General features: G+C 36.0%; 1 protein-coding gene across 3 annotated transcripts in view; it reads right to left on the bottom strand.

Annotated features, from left to right (window-relative positions):
• Nucleotides 1-14,221, bottom strand: part of SUPT3H (SPT3 homolog, SAGA and STAGA complex component) — a 421,288-nt gene that overhangs the window by 129,782 nt on the left and 277,285 nt on the right. For all 3 annotated transcript variants that reach the window (XM_059938581.1, XM_059938582.1, XM_059938583.1), the window contains exon 6: nt 9,807-9,946. In XM_059938581.1, coding sequence (XP_059794564.1) covers nt 9,807-9,946 — 140 coding nt within the window. The remainder of the gene's footprint in view (nt 1-9,806; nt 9,947-14,221) is intronic.

Here is a 14,221-nt window from a genome sequence, read left to right as displayed (position 1 = left end):
TCCGCAACAAAAGAAGCCACCGCAATGAGAAGCCTGCACACCGCAACGAAGAGTAGCCCCTGCTCGCTGCAACTAGAGAAAGCCAGCACGCAGCAACGAAGACCCAATGCAGCCAAAATAAATAAATAAAAAACAAACAAACAAACAAAAAACATATGATGGATTATCAATAAGAACTGCTTAAGGGAGTTCCCTGGCGGTCCAGTGGTTAAGACTCTGCGCTCTCAACGCAGGGGGCACGGGTTCGATCCCTGGTTGGAGAACTAAGAACCCACATTCACAGCCAAAAAAAAAAAAAAAAAAAAAAGAACTGCTTAAGAGGATGGGGGAAATTCCCAAAAATTTCACTTGAAGCTTTTTTTTTTAAACAAAGAGTGATAACTGTCTTACATTAGGCTATTTTATTTTATTGATTGTAATGAACTTATTGTAGGGCTACAAGGAACAAGTCTTCCAAGATTCAAATATCTTCCCTGCTAAACCCAGATGGATAATAGAACTTTACACAGAGCTACTGTCTAGGGAAAATGGTTTCAATTCTTTCTTTCTTCCTCTTTCCTTCTCTCTCTCACTCTCTCTCTCTCTTTCTCTCTGTCTCCATCTCCATCATCTCCATCTCCCTCTTTCCCTCCTTCCCTCCCTCTCTTCTTAGTCCTCTTTCAATCTCTCCCTCACTTGGATAATTTCCACAGATATAACAAAGGAATACAGCAGTATTTTGAGATATTTGTGTACTTACTGAATTTTGGTAAATAAAGTCTAATTTTAAATTATTTAAAAGCTCTGATAGAGCTTTTATATAATAAGATATTTTTTCAAAATTAAAACAATTACCTCAGTGATTCTGGATTTTTCCACAGTGTGTCTTCCCAAAGGTGGTCACTTCTGTACGTACAGCTTCTCCATATTTGAGAGGTCAATAAACCCACTATTAATGGCTGTCTTCTATTTAAGGTGCAGAATTACTACAAGAAATAGATGTCTTTTCTTCAAGGACTTTTAAAAGGACTTTTAAAATTTAAATTCTTTTCCCATATAGGCCATTGCAAAGTATTGCAAAGAGTACCCTGTGCTATACAGTAGGTCCTTATTAGTTATCTATTTTATATACAGTAGTGTGTATATGTCAATCCCAAAAGAGTGGATATATGTATATGTATAACATATCTACTTTGCTGTACTCCTGAAACTAACACAACATTGTAAATCAACTACATTCCAATTAAAAAAAAAAAAAACTCCCCATGTGATTGGGAACCACTGATCTAAGCAAATGATATTAGACTCATCTGAGAGATGCAGCAGCTAACCATACTCAACATGAGAAATGATAAAGACCTATTCTGGTTGAGATTTTTTATAAAATTTTAATAGAATTAACATAATCTGTTGATTGATTTGTACAATGATGAGTGTCTAAGATATATTAAAATTTTCAAAAGAATGGAAACCAAAAGAATAAAAAATTTTAAAAAGTAAGGGCGTTTAAAATAAGATTTAATAAATATTTTTAAAGAGTAGGATAAAATGCCCAAATTGTTAATACTTATTACTTGGTCACTTTAAAATTAAACACCACACTTTAAAAAGTTCATTACATGGCTATGTTATTAACTGTGGGAGTGTGGCAAACACTTCCCTTTGTAACTGAATATAATAGCCAAAGTAGTGATGGTAAAAATTAATGATGAATGTAATATTAATTTGAATTGAATATTAAATTCAAGCCCACAGTCTTATCAATATAGTAGATGAGGCAGATAAATGCAAAAGTAACTTTTGTGAATCTGGTGATTTGTTGGTCAATTGTTCCTTAGTGTTAGAAGGACTGAGTGAAACAACAGTTTCCTATTGTATGAAGTAGAATGAATGGAAATGCAAAATTTCCATGCCACAAAAAATTCAACAGTAACCTAAGGCATATGCAAATTCAAACTATTGATATTTTCTAAGTAGAAATCAACCAATAACTAAAAGAATTGTCCAGAGGAGATATTTAATGGATCAGAGAAGTGAATAAGCATATGTTATTATTTGAAGATGCTAAATCATAAAATCTTATAATAGCAAATACACAAGGAAAAGTGTATAACATTTACTGCCAAATGTTCTGAATTGGTAACTAGAGAGAATGAACCAATAGTCACATATGGTATTGGTCCATTTGAAAAAAAAGTCTGTTAATTGAAATTAGAACTGATGCTCAGTATCAGCCTGTAGACAGATCTGGAACACTGCAGGTCAATACTGAAGCAGTGTGGTTAGGAGAACTTCTACAGCTAGAACTGTGGAAAAGCCACTAGTCTAATTTGGACAGGAAGTTACCCAAGCAATGAAAACCATTAGCAACTGGAAAGCACCTGTAAAAGATGTGTTGAAGAGCTCCTGACACAAAAATTTCATAAAGATCTATAGCTTTCTTTGTAATCCTACGTGAATCAGAAGAAAAGACTAACTTTATATACCCAGAAACTGCATTCTTTAAGCAAAAGAGAAAAAAAATTCAGATCATCCAAAGGATAGACTAATAATATTTGCATATATCACCTATTTTATGCACCATATTTGGACAAATATTTAATGAAAGTTTATAATGTTCAAGGCACTGTGCTGGGTACAGAAGATATGAAAGTAAATAAAATAAGTCCATGCTTTCAAGGACCTTATTCAGTAAGTCCAACTAAGAAAAAACTACTAGTTACAATCTATCACATACTAAAATATCAGAACTGAGATGTTGCCAGATTGAGAAAGCTCAGGGGAAGGGAAGAAAAGCTGAATGCCTATTTAGGGAACTATAAGTCTGAGGGGGTTCCTTAAATCGTGTGTGGTGGTGGTGGTTGTGTGTGTGTGTGTATACATGTGTGTTTGGGGAGGTAATATGGGAAAAGGGGGGGGAGCAGGAATGGTGGGAGATGAAGATGAAAAGGTCTGTTGGGGCCAGATCATGAAAGATGCATGAATAACGTGCTAAGGACTTAAGTTTCTACTGTAGAAAATGGAGAGTCATGAAAAGCAGAAGCCTGGCAGCACGTGATCTGTCCTTCGGACCAATGCTTATGAAAAGGAGAGTTCCCAACAGACATCCACATGCAACAGATTACACGGATCACTAAATATTTACAGCTTACTCCAGAATTCTAAGTGAGGAATACAATGAGCTAAGAATAAGTCTAATTGCATTAAGCAGCTTGATTTGCATGATTTACCATAAAGTGGTGAATAATAAGAGCTGATCTTAAGGCAGCAAATAAATTAAGGGATAGAGGGAAATTATCTATACCAAACAATTAATGATCTGTTAATGCCACTAAAGAAGTGATAGCATTAAAAAGACAAAACTCTTTCCACAGAATAAATTTATTTTCATATTTAGAAGGACTAACTTGTTGAGATTAAACCAATAAGATAAAAAAAGGCCAGACTATGTAACAACAATCTGCCCGCCTACTGTGGGGAATGTGGGTGAAGGAGAAAGAATCGGGAAACATAATCTACAAAATATTCAGGGAAAAAACATTTTGGTTATTACAACAGCCACAACTTGAGAACTACAAACATTAAATGTAAATTAGTGGTAAATCCTGTGGCGTTCTGAAATTCGATGATATTTTAAAACTCTTCCCTGCCAAGGTGTTTTATAAACAAGCTGGTGGAGTGATCTCTGAGAAAACCCTTGAAATGTATCTTTTAAAAGAGAAGGGTTTCATTTTCAAAAGGACAAATTGAAATTATTTGAGAAAGAAAATATTGATTGATTCTATTAAAAACTTAACTGGACAGTATATTCAGATGTGTTAGTCGAATATCCACTTAGCAAGACTGAACAGTGCAGCGCAGTAAGGCCCGCACCGGCACATCAGCGCTGGGAGACACGGATGATCAGTTTGCAGTACTGGGGCATATCTTCACCCTAGAAATGATTCTCTACTTTACTGAAGCTGAAACTCCTCGGTGGGGAAGGTGGAAGTGAATGGCAATCACTGTTCCTATATTTTACTACCAAGGCCTGACTTAAAATATGTTGTCTCCATAACAAAAGATACTTGTGGACATCAGATCATAAGCCCTGATTTGCATTAAAGGAAATATGACTACTATGAGTACTGCTTCAATGCTGTTACCATGTATTTTACTCCTCAATAGACTAGGGAAAGGGCAGGGAGAAGGATCTTTTAAATTTCACCCACACTAAATAGTAAAAATTCTAAATGGGTCTGAGGGTGGAAGACATAAATGAAGTGATACTAAATTTTTTATCATAAAGATGGCAGTTATTTGACTGATCTTGCTCTAAAATTTTTCTATAGCAAAGCATAACCCAACAGATTAAACATCTTGAATCTAAGAGAATGATTAAACTACTACCACCACCACCCAACCACTTCTAGCTTCACACCTGGTATGTGGGGCACTCTGAGCAAAGCAGAAGTCTGACTCTACCCTCAGTTCACATGGTTAAGAAAAGCCTAAAAGAATCCCTTGAGAACCATCTGTCAAATCTGATGTGTTAAGCTACAGAAGGATAAGTACCTGGGTAAGAGTTAGGGAATGTTCTATTTTTATAAGATCTGTAACTTACTTTTCATGTCATTAATTGAAAAATGTCTTCTCCAGATGTTTTATGGCAATGAATATACAGATCTCTACCATTACATAATCAGAAGGTGTGGATAAAAAGTAGTTTGATAGAGTTGGAAATCAGTTTCAGAGCTACACATTACACCAAACTTTGGGTTCTCCTAAAGTCACGTAATACTCCCTGTTCTGCAGTTTCTAGGCCAGAAAAACATATACTAAATTACATTAACTCTGCTCTGTGTAGCTAGAATTACCAAAGGTTTTGGGTGGTATTTCTATTAATATTCCCTGAAGAATGATTTCATACAGTATTTTTAAATTATCTGAACAGAAGTTACTTTCAAAAGAATAAAAAAGATATACTGATGTGTTCTCTTGAATCTCTTTCAGAAACTAATCCTGACATATTACACTATTTCATGTTTTAAAATGGAGTCTACTTCTAATTTTTCTGTTCTGTGTCCTCTTCAGCAAACCACACTGAAGTTAATTCTATGGACCTGTCTGAAGTTAATAATAAAAAATTTCTTGAAGATGTAATGTGCTTTACTTCAGGATAAACAAAGTTTCAAATAAAATAGCAAGTGAAATAGAATATACATGGCTCCATCACACAACCAATAATCCACCTAGAGGGTTCAAAATTCAAGATCAAATATAGTAATAATAATAAAAATGGCGACCATTTATTGGGCTTGTATTCCCCTCACCAGAGTACTTAGTTACCTTTTGATTTGCCAGTTACTACTAAAGGATTGTGAGGGCAGAAACCATATTTTGTCTTTTTCATAGTCATAAGCTCAGGACCTAGAAATAGTGACTGATTTACAAAAGAAGCTCAAATAAATGCTGAATGAATTAAAGAGTGAAAGGATGGATGGATGGTTTGCCTGAATCCAAAGAAAATGATTTCCACTCATTCTAACAGGCTGTCTCTTGGGAAAACTTCCCAGACATCTGAGCAGAGAGTCAAGATTGTGATGCACCACTCTCAATTCTTGCACATAACGTAGAGGGCCTTTACACTTGAGAACCTTCGTGGCTGCCTTTCCAGCATCCATTCCTTCTTCCTAAAGCTTCAGGGATCCATGATTTTACAGAGGTTGACTGCACCCTCTTTGGAGATGGAGCATATGACTTAGGCTAAGCCAATCAGGGCATGTCATCCTATCAGCTGCTGTGGGTGGGAGGGGTTTTGGAAGATACATACATACACACATGTAGGCATAGTATACGCATGTGTGTAAATATATATGCATATTTATATATATCATGAATGTATATATGTATATAAACTATATCTCTCTAGTATATAAATTCTGCATTTCTTAATCCCATATATATGTATATTTTAAACTTTGTTCTGGGTTTCAGTTTTTTAACTCAATCTCTTCAATTTTTTGGTATTTGTAAACATTTATCTTATTGGGATTAGCCTTTTTATGATAAATCTTATCTAAGATATTATATTTGAACTCAGTCTTGAAGACATTTTATTTTACTTTCCTTTATAACTAAAAAATCCATGACAGATAGAAAAGGGGAAGTGTTGAACTATCACATTTCATAAACAGGAGAAGATGGAGAACTTCTATAGTCATCCACCTCTTTCACCGAGGTTTCCAGTCTGCTTAGCTCCAAAAACTATAACACTGGGACTCAAAACCCCCAGGGATCATAAGCATATTACACTTGGAGCATAACTGAATGGTATACCTGATTTCTGTGATCATTCAACCTTTATGAGAAACTTTGTATTTAAAAAATCTATGACTAGGGCTTCCCTGGTGGCGCAGTGGTTGTCTGCGTGCCAATGCGGGGGACACAGGTTCGAGCCCTGGTCTGGGAGGATCCCACATGCCGCGGAGCAGCTGGGCCCGTGAGCCACAACTACTGAGCCTGCGTGTCTGGAGCCTGTGCTCCGCAACAAGAGAGGCCGCGATGGTGGGAGGCCCGCGCACCGCGATGAGGGGTGGCTCCCGCTCGCTGCAACTAGAGAAATCCCTCGCACAGAAACGAAGACCCAACACAGCCAAAATAAATAAATAAATAAATAATTAAAAAGGGGTATATTAAAAAAAAAAATCTATGACTAGTCACTTCAGGTTAAATTCAGATGACCACCTGGGATCTTACTCAACTTTCAGTCAATTAAACAATTTTTAAGCTGCCTTACATTTTATGTATTCCATTCTGCTTTTTCTCTAGATTCCAGGATTAGGCCTCTAACTTAAAAACACAAGATAAACAGTCACTTGGGATTTTCAGCCCCCTAAGCTGTTTAAAGGCTGCTCTTTGGTGAGCTCTAATCTTTGTTCTCCTGTTTATTTTACCAGCTTGAGGGTTAGTCAGAAGGTAGAGAGTTCACCCAATTTTTTAGGCGTTCCTTATTTACATCTTCTTCACAAAACCTAGCAGGTTCAGTAGACCAGATATTTTACTTGATTAATGACAAACTTGAGCTTCTTCAAGTTCCTTCACAGTAGAGCAGTGGGGTTTTAGGCAAGCTCTTCTGTGAGTGACCACAGGTCCTCTGGTAAGAAAACACAAAGCTATCTGCAGGCTTTAGTGACCCTTCCTTGGCCTTCGGTTGACACAGTCACATTTAGTTGATTAAATCTCAAAAACTTAGAATGTAAGCAACAGGATCAACAGCCAAACACACGTGGGTCATTCTGGGGTGGGTTTAGGGGGTCTGAGGGGTGGTTGGAGGGGAGTTGTGAGTATTTATATGTATTATGCTTAACATTTCCCTGCTTCTCTTTCCCAGTCCCTCAAATACACTAAAGCAATTCTGAACATTATTTAATCTTTATTTGATAATTTAGAAGGGTCTTCAGAGGTCATGGATCACAGATCTCTACTACACACACATCAAAGTGTTAAAAATTTGGTGCTGGAGAAAAATAAATGGGGTAAGCATTAGTTAATATGATAATGGACTAGCAAGTAGAAATGGATATAAAAATTCAGACATTTTTTATATTTCAAATCACACAATACTTAATGAAGTAAATTATGAGTAAAACACAAAGCCAGGCACACAAAGAAATCAGCTGAAAACAATGGGAAAGAACTCAGTTTTTCATATGCTTGCTCAATATTTTGAGAAAAATCTAGGGTCCCAAGTGAGCTTGTGTCTATAAATTTTTTTTGTCTTCTAAATTACATTTAAATGAAAAAAAAAGAAAAAAAAAAACCAATAACAAGCTTTGTTGGTAGGTCCATACCATTTTCATACATTCTAGGGGAGAAGGTAGTAAACAAAGTTTCTACAACTGTAAGTGATGCTTAGAGGAAAATTAAATCACTGAGTGATGCCAGGACTGATTATTCTACTGCACTTTAAAAGCAAGGGATTGCAGTCTGTGAGTCCAAAGTGGTTTCATATGGACTGCCACAGTTGTGGTTTACGCTTGAAACTATAACCTGTCAAATTAGAAGCAGGCAAGGCCTATGCTCTTAACAGTTCCACTTTTTACTGTCTATAGTTATGTCTACAAGTTCAGCATTTTTTTATCCAGTTTAAACTCTATTATTTGGATGAACAGAATCTCAAAACTACTCTTTGTTATCTTGGTTAGAGATCTTAGTTATGATACAAAGCTTAGAGAAACTGCCAATCTAATTTTTATTGTATAGGTGAAGCTGACTTTCTTGTAACTATTTTTATCAACTACTGATATTTTATTATCCTGGTTACCACTATGTAATATACAATATAACTACAGGGGAGAGAAGTATAAACCACATAAGCTCCCAAGCTTTTTCTATCCTGCACTTCCAAATATTTTATTCACTTGAACTTGTACCTTACTGGCTCATCACTCCTCCAGGCCTACAGTAGCCTGCTATTATGAGCTCAGTGTTACAACATGCTCCATTTCTTCTCTTCTCCTTGACTGTGAAATGCCCTTCCGGGCAACAGGCTTGGTTGACAGAGATCTTCCCTTCAAAACTGAAAAGCTACTTGTTCAATTTTACTAATGTTTTCTGTAGAGTCCTTCCTTAATAAATTTTTCTTAATGCCCATTTGTATAATATAAAAATGTTTAAAAAATAAAGCATAAACAATATTTGCTCTCTGTGTAATGCATCATAAGTGAAACCATGCCATGAAACAATCATATCCTGTTTAGGCCATAATGACATCAGAAATACATGTTTATCATCTGCGTTGGACAACTTAGCATGTTTTTGGCCCAAGGCGAACTAAAATCATTTGCAGTTGCCTCAAACCAAGATAACCACACATTTCTAAGGTAATTGATACCTAAGAAGAACATTGCCTTTAGATCACAGTTCATGATCTAAGCATACTAATTCTTTAAAGAAGGTGGTTACATTTTATAAAGCATATATGTCTATTGGACTTCCTCCAAAATTTAACATGAAATAATTATATTTTTAGCATGCACAGAGACTATGATAAAGTCAGCACTTAGCACGATCTTTCGGAGCTCTGGAATTACCTCTCTTGACCAATTTAAAGAGAAGGGGAAAAATGGAGATTTGTTTTTTTACATGTAAAAATATTATAAGAATAAGAATGATAAGAATAATGCCTTATATTTTGGAAGGCACTCAGATGAAATCAATCACTACTTTTATTTTTCCACAAGTATTTAAGGAAACCATTTTATGAATAGAAAGCTAGGGTAAATAGAAGGCATACAATTTTCATATTCATTGTTAAAACATACCCAGGGAATCCAAACACATGTCACTAACTGTGTTTTACAGTGATATAAAGCATGGAATTGCCCTGGATCCTACCTTATCTGGTGAGTCCAACCAGAGGCTGCAACTACAGCTGGAAAAATAGCTCTTCACACTATATGCCAACACAAAAGCAGTAAGGATTACCTTTGTCCACAAAGATAACTGGATGGTTTGGTACAATAACTAAGTAAATATTATAAACTAGCTTTTACGGAATAAAATAATATCAGTAAAAGTAAGATCCAGAAGGAAGCTTAGGGAAACCTACTCATATTCAAAGGAGGAAACAAAGAAACAGAAAACTGAAGTTGTTTCCCAAAGTCAGCTATGAAGGCAGAGTTTGACATCCTTTCCAGGGTTACTCCACTGTACAATACTGCCTTCAGACATGAAACCACTGATTTGGACATTTCAGACCACATTTAAAGAACATAAGAATAGAACCAAATAGTATATGCACTGCAGTTATTCTATTACCCTAAAAAGGGAAGCATGTACTATACCTCCATTCTTTCTTGTTTAACTTCATCAATTTCATCATCTTCAAACATTGCCAAGAGTTCTCCTGTTTGGTCTATAGAGTTGAGAAAGTCTTGAGCGATTTTTTGTCTTTTGTTCGCATTATTACTGCCACTCAATTTGTCTTCATGAAGATTAGGGAAGGAAAAAAGAATTGTTCTTAAATAGGTTTACATCAGCCCCAATCATCGTATGTATTGAATACTGCATATAAAATTCAGAACTGGAATTCTCTCAAAATAATCTTCATAAGGAGAATCCTTGCATCCAAAACAAAAGCATATGTCATGCAGAATTAAATCATTTATGTCATGAATAAGATTGAGAGAATAAAACCAAATGATCAATTAGCACAATAAGTGTGAATGGATTGAATAAAGTTCCTTACAAAAAAGAGAAAAAGGAAAGGCTCTCAGATTTGGAAAAAGAATCCTGCTACAGCAAGCCTAATTAAGAAAATAAATAAAAACAAAGACATAAATAAAAAACATCAGGATTGAGACATGAAATTAAAAGAAGAAAATACTAGGTACACTACTGTAGCAATATATTTGAAACCTATGGGATGAGATCTTACTCTTTTTCTCATAAGAGATAAAACTACCGTACTTATTTAAAAGCAAAACATAACTCTGAGAAAGTTACTGCAAAAAGTCAGGAAGGAATGTAATATTGCAAAAGGTAATTAATACAGTTTAATACACAAAAGTATCAGTGTGAATTAGTGAGGAAGAGCTAGATTATTTTTTAATGTGACAAATTACGTGCTCCTATACCAAATAAAGACAACCCAAACAGCTCAGGGTGAAAAAAAAAACTGTCACTCCCTACTCCAATACAGCTTTGTTACCACCCACCTCACTCATGTTGCTACTATCAAATATATTATACATCTATATATTATAGACCCAATATTACAATTATATATCTTGTTTTATACAATTTCTTTTAAATCTATTAAGAGAAGAAAGGAAAATAAATAACACAATTATATATTCTCTTATATTTACCTACATAATTATCTTTATAGACACTCTTTGTTGTGTGTGTGTGTGTGTGTGGTGTGTGTAGGTGTGGATTCAAATTGTTGTCTGGTACAACTTGCTTTCAGCCAGAATAATTTCCTTTAGTATTTTTTATATGGGTCTGCTAGCAAAAAAATTCTCCAGTTTTTGTGTATCTGAGAATATCTTTATTTTGCCTTCATTTTTGAAACACAGTTTTGCTGAACATGTTTCTTGACATATTTGTTGTTGACAGTTTTTCTTTTCAGGACTTGGAATATGTCATCCCACTGCTATCTGACCTGCATTGTTAATGAGAAGTCGACTGTTAATATTGTTGAGGTTCCACTGTATTTGATGAGGTGATTTTCTCATCTTTCACGATTTTCTTTTTGTCTTTGTCTTTCAGCATTTCTACTAGAATGTGTATGAGTGTGGATCGTTATATGTTTATCCTACTTGGAGCTTGCTGAACTGTTTGGATGTGATTAATAATTTTCACCAAAGTTGAGAAGTTTTCCATCATTATTTCTTTGAATATTTTTTCTGCTCCTTTTTTTCTTTCCTTCCCTTTTGTAGTCCCATTGCACATGCTGGCTCACTTAATGGTGTCTCATATTTTTCTGAAGCACTATTAATTTTTCTTCATTCTTTTTTCTATTTGTTCTTTAGACTGTATAATCTTTAACAATCTGTCTTCAAGTTCACTGATTCTTCCTTCTGTTAGTTCAAAGTTACTATTGAGTCCCTCTACTGAATTTTTCATGTCAGTCATTGTACTTTTCAACCCCAGAATTTCCACTTGTTTCTATAATTTCTATCTCTTAATTGATATTCTCTATTTTGTGAGACACAGTAACCATACCTTCCTTTTGTTATTTACACATGGTTTCTTTTAGTTCTCTGAACACCATTTATAATAGCTATTTAAAGTTTTTGTCTGCTAAGCCTAACATCTGGACCCCCTCAAAGGCAGTTTGTGTTGTCTGCTTATCCTTCCTGTTTTCATGGATCATACATATCTGTTTCTTTGAACGTCTAGTATTTTGTTGTTGTTGTTGAAAATGGACATTTTAGGTAATATATTGGAGCAACTCTAGATAATTATTCCCTCTCCTTCCTGGGGCTTGTTGTTATTGTTTGCTTGTTTGGTTGTTTATTTGCTTAGTGACTTGGCTGGGCTAATTCAATAAAGTCTCTTTCCCTCTCGGTGTGCAGCCTTGGATGTTGCTCCTCAGAGGGTACAGCCTTGAGCATGTGAACAGTCTCCTCAATCACCAGGGATGACTGTGGTTTTAGTCAAGTTCTCTTTACCTGTCACTTTTCCTGATCTCTCCACTAAGTTTCTGGCTGGTGTGACTCTATTGGTATCATACACAGCTGTTATCTTCCACTAACTGCTGGCTGACAGTTCTATTGTTTTGATAGTACTCTTGGGCATAAATTGCTCCACAGATTAATCTAAATAATTTCAGGTCACTCTGCAGAGTCAAGGTTGGCCAGCCTTTAAGTTTTGCTCTGACCCCAGGAAGACTCTTTTTAGCTATCTCTTTCCTTTGTTAAACTTTTAGCCAGTGCACTGTTTTGTTTGTTGTTACTAGTATCACAGAGTGACCAGCTTCCCCTTAATTGTTCACCACCAGGATCTCCATTGTTTTAAAACACCCTTAGCCATGAACTTCAAATGTTCTTTTCCAAATAGTCAGTCCCTACAGGGAGAGCTGCAGAGCTCTCTGTTATTAAGGGCTGGCTCTCTCTTACAGGCTGAATCTTTGTACTTCAGTACTAGAGCTGGGGTTGGGAATAGCAAGCAGCTTCTCCCTGAAAGACTCTCCTGGATCTAAGAGTGAGGATCTGGACAGAGACGGTAGCCCCTTGTCTTCAAGGCTTGTCTCTTCTGGTGTGAAGCTTATTCCCTGTGAGCAAGCCAGGATGTGGCAAGCAGGGTCCATCTGGGGTAGAGCTTCCCTATGACTAGAAGATGAGAGGAAGGTCCAGTCCTTTTAGCTGTGCTTGCCTAGCACAGAGGTTCTGTAACACAGAGATGAAGGAGATGAGAGATGCTGATCTCCTGCCTCTCTTGGGGTGAACCTGTCACCCTAGATTGGGAGGTAGAGAAGCAGGTGCCCATGGTTCTTGGACACATTTGCCCAGAGTAAAGTTTCTATCATTTTGATCTGGGGCAGCAGGGTAGGAGGGGAGGAGAGAAATGAGGGGAGTATATTTGTGGCTCAAACACAACAGCCTTTCACTGTTCTTAATTAGATTTAGTAGATTTTTTGAATATGTTTCTCCATTTGCTGTCTACCCTTAGGACAATTTCTAAAGATTTTAAACTATTATTTTTTAAAATGTTCACCAGTTAAATGTGTTTCACTGGGAAAAGAGTCTACCATGTTCCTCACAAGGCCACTCTAGAACTCCCATCTCAGTATTAGATGTATTTTACCTGAGTATTTTATCTTACAAATTATATCAACTACAGTGAACCCTTGAAGAACACAGGTTTGAACCGTGTGTATCCACTTACACATGAATTTTTTCATTAAATACGTACTACAGTACTACGTGACTCTATGAGGTTGGTTGAATCTGGGGACATGGAACCGCATACATGGAGGGCCAACTGTAAAGTTATAGGCAGATCTGACTGTACAGACAGTTGGCACCCTTAACCCCTGCATTGTTCAAGGGTCAACTGTATTTTAAAACTTTATATGAGACACACAAGATTAGAAAATTTAAATGATAAAGAGGAGAGGCTGGAAATAATAAGGAGGAGAGGGCATCAAACTGATATGACAGTGTTAGTAAAACTGAATACTAGTCTCACTACTCTGAGCTTCTTGGTATTCGAAGCATAGTATTAACAGCTATCGCTTATTCAGTGGTGGGAATGTATCAGGTGCTTTTCATACATTATGTTGAACTCTCATGGTCAGTAGTATAATTTATGACTTACAAATGAGAAAACTGACCCTCAAGGACACATAGAAAGAAAGCAGAGAACTGGGATTAACAGGAATTTAGGTCTGTTTTGCTCCAAGTCTGTATTCTTTATGCTCTCCATAAAGGGAAGCATTTAAATTCATTTGGAGTTAAATTCTATGAGAACTGCAGGAATATTAAATAGACAACACTGATTAGACATTTGATCAGAATTTTTTTTGGCATCGTCATTACACTTGCTGACTTACTGAGGATCAATGAAAGTAACTGGTTCTCTTTCAAATTTAGTTAACTCTTCAGTTGGTTTTGAGCAATTTTCTGGAATTCTTCTGAATACAGTAGAGTTTGTTTAGCTACTTTATCAGTGTATCTACTAGGAAAGGATACTACTATGCAGTGACTATATTCAATACAAAATAGGTGAATTACTTTAAAAATACAACATA

Source organism: Balaenoptera ricei, chromosome 11, assembly GCF_028023285.1.
Source record: "Balaenoptera ricei isolate mBalRic1 chromosome 11, mBalRic1.hap2, whole genome shotgun sequence".
NCBI classification, from domain to species: Eukaryota; Metazoa; Chordata; class Mammalia; order Artiodactyla; family Balaenopteridae; genus Balaenoptera; species Balaenoptera ricei.
Note: the sequence above shows the minus strand (reverse complement) of the source record. Positions and strands in the feature narration are given on the sequence as shown.